The sequence below is a fragment of the Pogonomyrmex barbatus genome, unplaced genomic scaffold (genome assembly GCF_055798465.1).
Source record: "Pogonomyrmex barbatus isolate J1 unplaced genomic scaffold, ASM5579846v1 scaffold17, whole genome shotgun sequence".
NCBI lineage: Eukaryota > Metazoa > Arthropoda > Insecta > Hymenoptera > Formicidae > Pogonomyrmex > Pogonomyrmex barbatus.
This window is the reverse complement of record NW_028297113.1, coordinates 297,278-303,436: the sequence shown is the minus strand read 5'-3', so window position 1 is coordinate 303,436 and position 6,159 is coordinate 297,278. Positions and strand designations below refer to the sequence as shown.

General features: G+C 28.6%; 1 protein-coding gene across 3 annotated transcripts; it reads left to right on the top strand.

Moving 5' to 3' along the window:
• The first annotated feature begins 564 nt into the window (after positions 1–564).
• LOC105434265 (uncharacterized) lies at positions 565–5,885 on the top strand. 3 transcript variants are annotated; one of them, XR_016138736.1, is made up of 5 exons: positions 565–776; positions 3,098–3,181; positions 3,538–3,987; positions 4,364–4,595; positions 4,816–4,926. XR_016138736.1 is itself a non-coding variant. In XM_089074561.1 (5 exons), exons 1-5 carry the CDS (start codon positions 3,962–3,964, stop codon positions 5,485–5,487), a joined length of 390 nt encoding a protein of 129 aa, XP_088930687.1. In that variant the 5' UTR covers positions 3,874–3,961; the 3' UTR covers positions 5,488–5,885. The 3 variants fall into 3 exon arrangements, 1 of the variants encoding a protein (XP_088930687.1); XR_016138735.1 differs by having other exon boundaries at positions 3,532–3,987; XM_089074561.1 differs by lacking the exons at positions 565–776; positions 3,098–3,181 and adding an exon at positions 5,404–5,885 and having other exon boundaries at positions 3,874–3,987; positions 4,364–4,460; positions 4,557–4,595; positions 4,816–4,959.
• Positions 5,886–6,159: the final 274 nt, after the last annotated feature.

The following is a 6,159-nucleotide window of genomic DNA, read 5'->3' as shown; positions in this document are numbered from 1 at the left end:
GGATAATTATAGGATGGGTCCCTGTGCACGTAGGGATTACGGGTAATGAAATAGCAGATAAATTGGCGAAAGAGGCCTCCCAGGAACCCCCCGCGGAGGAAATTAATCCCGTCCCGTATAGTGATTTTAGAAACATTTTTAAACGAGAGCTCTGGAACAGTACACAAAATAAGATTATAAAAGATGCAGAGTATAAAGGAAAATTCTATTTTGAGAATTTCTATAAAAGAAAAAGAAGAAAACCGTGGTTCAGTAATACTAACGAGGAAAGGTATCTTATAGTGTGGATTAATAGAATCAGGTCAAATCATTATAATTTGAATGAGTCACTGGCTAGGAAAGGGTATATAGAGGACGCTAGGTGCGATTGCGGAAATGAGTGCGAAAGCCTGGAGCATGTGATATGGAGGTGTGTGAGGTATGACGAGGGGAGAGAGGGGATGGACTTGGAGCTGAGGAGTATGGGGGTGAGAGGGGAAGTGAATTTAATGGCGGCTATCAGAGAATTAGATTGGGTAGTATTAAAAAGCATTTACAAGTTTTTCAAAAAGATAAATAGAATTATTTAATATAAGACACAGAGAGAGTTAAAAAAAGGATTTAGATAAGCCTGTGTCATATAACCCTAGGGTTGAAGACACACAGTCGGAAATATCCGACATCCTCCAACCGGAGGAAAAAAAAAAAAGTGAATCGAATTCCTTCAAGTTTAGACAAAATAGACATATGATGTAATATTTAATGTATTGGACATCAAGCAAAATATCCTTTATTACGCAAGTATAACAAAATAATTTACATCATTATTATGGAACTAAATAATCATAAAAAATCTTTTTCAAGAAAAGCAACTTATAAATTATCCAAGAGATAACGAAATAGAATTTCATTTAAAATTAGGAAAAATTTATCACGTTTACAAAATTCATGTAATATTGTTGATAAGATTTCGGGAAACAGTTGTAGACAAGATATTCCTGACCCGTCAAATATTAAATATAATTCTTATGATTTGACAAATAATTTTAATGTTAAATCTGATGTACATATAGAAAATGATGAATCTTCTTCTTGTTCTTCCTCTTCATATATTTCTAAAATTAATAGTGCTTCATCGTTAGATTCTAATTATTTTTCCGAACCATCTTTTCGCGACCATTTAACATCTTGTTTTATAGATAATAATTTAATGCATGTGCAAAGTAATAATATATTATCTCTTCTTCGTACACATATTTGTTTTTCTAATTTGCCAAAGGATAGAAGTCTATTAATACACCAAGAAATCCTGTTATTTTGTCAAATATAGAGCCAGGTGAATATATTCATTTTGACGTAGAAATTATTAAAAGTCTTTCAAATCCATTATTTACATCTAATATTACAGAGTTAGAATTAGATTTTAATACAGATGGATGTAATATACATAAGTCAAATAATGTTCAAATATGGCTTATATAATGCAGAGTGTCCAATGTACAACATACGAAACCAATAGTAGTAGGAATATAAGTGCACATAAATCAAATAATCCGAATACTTTTTTTAATAAATTTATTACAGATCTTAAAACAATTATATCAAAGGGAAGTATAAATTTTCGTGGCAAGAAAATTCCAATTAAATTAAAATGTTTTATAGCTGATGCACCAGCACGAGCATTTATTCTCAATCATCGTAGTCATATGTCCTTTCGATCATGTTCTAAATGCAAAGTGGAGAAGAAACAAGTTGAAGATCATTACATTTTCGATGATATCAATTATTCTTTATGAACAGATAACGAATATATTCAATGTGTAGATGAGGATCATCATAAAGATGGTACAAGCCCATTATCATTACTTCCAATAAGCATGATATCACAAGTTCCTTTCGAGTATATGCATCTTATATGCTTGGGCGAATTATGAAAAAGCTTCTATTTGCTGGATATATAGTAAATATTCACGTGCCTCAAAATTGTCGGGACGATGTATTTCTCTTGCCAATGCAAGATTAAATATTCTTCGAAAATATTGTCCTTCAGAATTTGCCAGATCTTTAGATTTATGCTGAAAGTATAAAGCAACGGAATTTCGTCAATTTTTGCTTTATATAGTTCCAGTCGTAATGTATGATTTATTGAACGATGAATTGTACAAGCATTTCTTATTCCTGCATAGTGCTATTAGGGTCTTAATCTCCAAATGTCCATCAAGACAATTTAAATTTCGCTGAGCTAGCGTTACAAAAATTTGTTCTTCGTTGTATTGATCTATATGATCTAACTTTTAATAGTTATAATGTGCATGGAATTTTTCATCTAACTAACGATGTCTTTTAGGTAATTTAGACTCATTTTCAGCTTTTCTATACGAAAGTAATATGTCTATTTTTTCGAAATATTGCAAAAAGCTAGATTTACTCCTCCAACAGTTTGCAAATAGACTGGCAGAAATACAAATGTATGGATGATATGATCATCACGTTAATTCTTCTATTTGCGTATCTATAAAGCTAACACATAATGCTAACGAATATCGTATGATATACAGTTTAACGGAATATTATATAACTAAAAACAAATTTACATGATAATTGTTGTATCTTACGCGACGGATCAATTTGTATTGTTTGTAATATTATTGTTGATAACATCTATCGCTTAGGTGTAAAAAAATGTTTAAATGTCGATAATTTTTATGATATTGGTATGCTACATATCTATCAGTTTTCCAAATTTACAAATGTAATACTTATCGATACTTTAAGTATCGATAAGTTGTATATTAATTTAGAGGAAGTTCATGCAAAATGTTACAGAATGCTTTTCTCGGCTGATGGTAATGACAGCGATATGGAAATATCAACATATATTATCGCTACTATGATTCACAGCGAATAAAGATAATTTTTATAATATCCAAATTTTATTTTTTTAAGAAGTTTAATTATATTTTTTTTTCACTTACATGTTGCACGTTTTATAATTACTTCCTTCTCGTTTTTCCTCTTATGTGTAATTTCTTCTTTTTTTTCTTTTGTATCCTATTTAAAAATTAAAAGACGGTAACAATTTTTGTTATTTTTATGTTGAATCCTATTCTCATCCTAGTCTCAGTCAACGATACTCAGAGAAGCCGAAAAATATTGCTGTTGTTACCGAAACAAAATAATTGCAACAAAATACAATAAAAACGTAAGTATCTATAAATATAATCAGGATTATGTAATAAAAGAGTACTTTGAAAATCGTAACAGGGATATAAATATGTATATACATTTTTAAAAATTGTTTTAATATCCTTTTTATATTAAATTTTGATGTTTTAAAATATTATATCAATTAGTTATTAATCAATATATATAATTGTCTCTATAAAAAATTATGTAAATATATTATAGATTGGTTAACCATTTAAAACATTATTTTATAATCTCATGTTATGTATTAGTGATTATCACAATATCATAAAGTAAATATATTATATATCATGTACATATATTATCTACATATATGATCTAATTAATATATACTTTTATTTATAGATAAAGGCAGAAGATGGAACGGCCGAAGAGGTGTGTGTGCCTAAACCAAGTCTATATAACGACGTTTTCGGATGAAAGTCCAAAGAAGAAAAGATGCACAAATACGAGCATCGATAAAGACATCGATAAAAAGAACCCTGCAGGAAGATGCAAATCAAAATTATGATTCATCTTTTGCAAACACATATATAATATATGTATCCAATCATAAATGAATGTGAAAACATACATACTTGCTGATTCGTGTGCCACACAGGTAATATATGTCCAAGCAGAACCTACCAGACAGCTAATACATGATGGGAAGACATTTACACAACTACGGTGTAATACAGACACATGGACTTTTGACGGCAATTATCATCATAATACTGTTGCACATGACGAAATTAATGATCGGCATGAAGGAATTATTGGTCGGCTTGCTGAAATGCAACCTAAAAAAGGAAACAATGGGTATATAAGAAATAAGATAAAACTTTATTGTATTAAATTGTATGTTAAACTTTATTGTATTTAAATATTACTATATATTGCCATATTTATCATATATTACCATATATTTACCATATTTACCATATTACCATATTTTTTATTTTTTTATGCAACGCAATAAGTTGTACAATAATAAAAAATTTGTGTGTTGTCTAATGATTTTTATATATATTCTAAAACTTATTAAAAATATTGTGATAAGTTTCTCAATAATCTATATCTTAATTTTTTTTCTTCTTTATGCTTTATATGCTCTTTTTCTATATAATTATTTAACGCACCACGCGCGCGCGCGTGCACACATACGCACACACAAAACTCTGAATATTATTTTCAGAAAGATACAAGAACGTTTAATTTGTATAGAGATAGGATTGAATACTACGAATCACGAAATTATAGTCGACAATTATAGTCTTGATGAAAATTTACAAGTACAATATACAAAAGGAGACAATGGATATGTTCAAATGATATAAATTTTACTATATTATATATACAGAGCTTTGAATGTTCAATATTACTTGCAGGACACAAGAACGTCTAACTCGTATAGAAACAGAACTGAAGTAAGTATTAAATATATTCCAAATAACAAACTGGGATTATTTGTCGCTATTTTAATGACACTAAACATCATTTTTACGTAAAATGACAATATTACGACAAACAACATCAGCTTGCTATTTGGGATTACATTTATTGTAATAGCTTTTCTTATATTACTTACTATTATTAATACTAACTACTAATGCTAACTACTAATGCTACTTTGCATTTTTTTCGCAGAAAAATGAATGGTGTGCTACAGAAGATTTTAAAATGTCTATAAGACCGTCAAACTTTCACGCAAAAGTCAGTCTGCCTCCCAATAAATCATTAACGCAAATAGTCGCTTTTGAAGACACTGATGAGGATAATTACTTTGAAATCGTAAGTAGGAAGAGAAATTCTGGATCTGTAAGTCAAAAGATATACATCAATTTTCTTTCTTCTTTTTGATTTTGTTGTATGAAAGTTCGTTCTTGACTCAGTATCTCAGTAATCTTTTCTTACCTTTTTTTTTTAGAAGTCACATGACAGATAAACATATATAAAATTGAAGCAATAAGCAAATTATAGACTTTATAGTTTATATTTCATTAATATACAATGTCATTTTTGGACATGTCAAATTTTTTTCATATAATTATAGTATAATAATACATTTTCTCAAGTTACATTTTTAAAAGACGAAAAATGTAATCCAAAAAGAACATACTATGAGACATATTGTACATTACATTTTTATATTCCTTTCAGTTGTTTATTAATATTATTCACTTATATTAATGTTTTGTTTACATTTTTATATATTATACAAACTCATATTTTCAGATTAAATATTTTACTTACATTGGCGGTTTTACTCTGAAAGAAGTCATAATCATTGCTTTAAGGAAGGAATCGCAGATTCATTAGTATCTTTCTTTACTTGATGGGAACCAAAAACGCGAGGAAAGACAACGACCTCTATATAATACTCGATTGATTACTGCTATTTATGATAAAATTTTTTAAATTAATATTTGGGACTTTGATAACGTCTCAAATAGAATACAATTATAGTAAGATCAAGATGACATCAAATAGAAATCATTTTCAAAGAAAAGTCATAATGATTTTATTCGATATATTTTTGATGATGATTTTATTTTGATAAATTCGCAGTATGCAAGCAATGATTTTAAAGTGATGTTGTTATGCATACATATATAGTTAACAAATAAGTTTAAAGTTATATTAAGAATTTATCATAAAATCATTATCAAAAGTACCGAATGAGATTATAATTTTTCTTAAAATAATTTCTATTTGATATTATGATCTTATTATATGTTTTATTTGGGGTTATCATTATATTAATAATCTTTTCTTATCTTTCTTTTTTAGAAGTCACATGTAGAAATCGACATTTTGAAAAACCCACTCGCTCTGAGTTCCAAACTTATATGAAAGAGGCACTTTGTACGGCAAAAGAAAGATATCGCAACAGAATATGTGGTCCACGTATGCGTGTGCGAGCAGCAAGGCGAGATCGAGATTATTGGAACGACGAAAGAGAGGACAATCTAATTGAATCCAATAACTGAA

Coding starts and splice junctions, on each gene's coding strand:
- LOC105434265 (XM_089074561.1), top strand. CDS start 3,962: ATGCAACCTAAAAAAGGAAACAATGG. Junction 4,461..4,556: donor GTCTTGATGAAAATTTACAA/GTACAATATACA, acceptor TATTACTTGCAG/GACACAAGAACGTCTAACTC. Junction 4,596..4,815: donor CGTATAGAAACAGAACTGAA/GTAAGTATTAAA, acceptor TTTTTTTCGCAG/AAAAATGAATGGTGTGCTAC.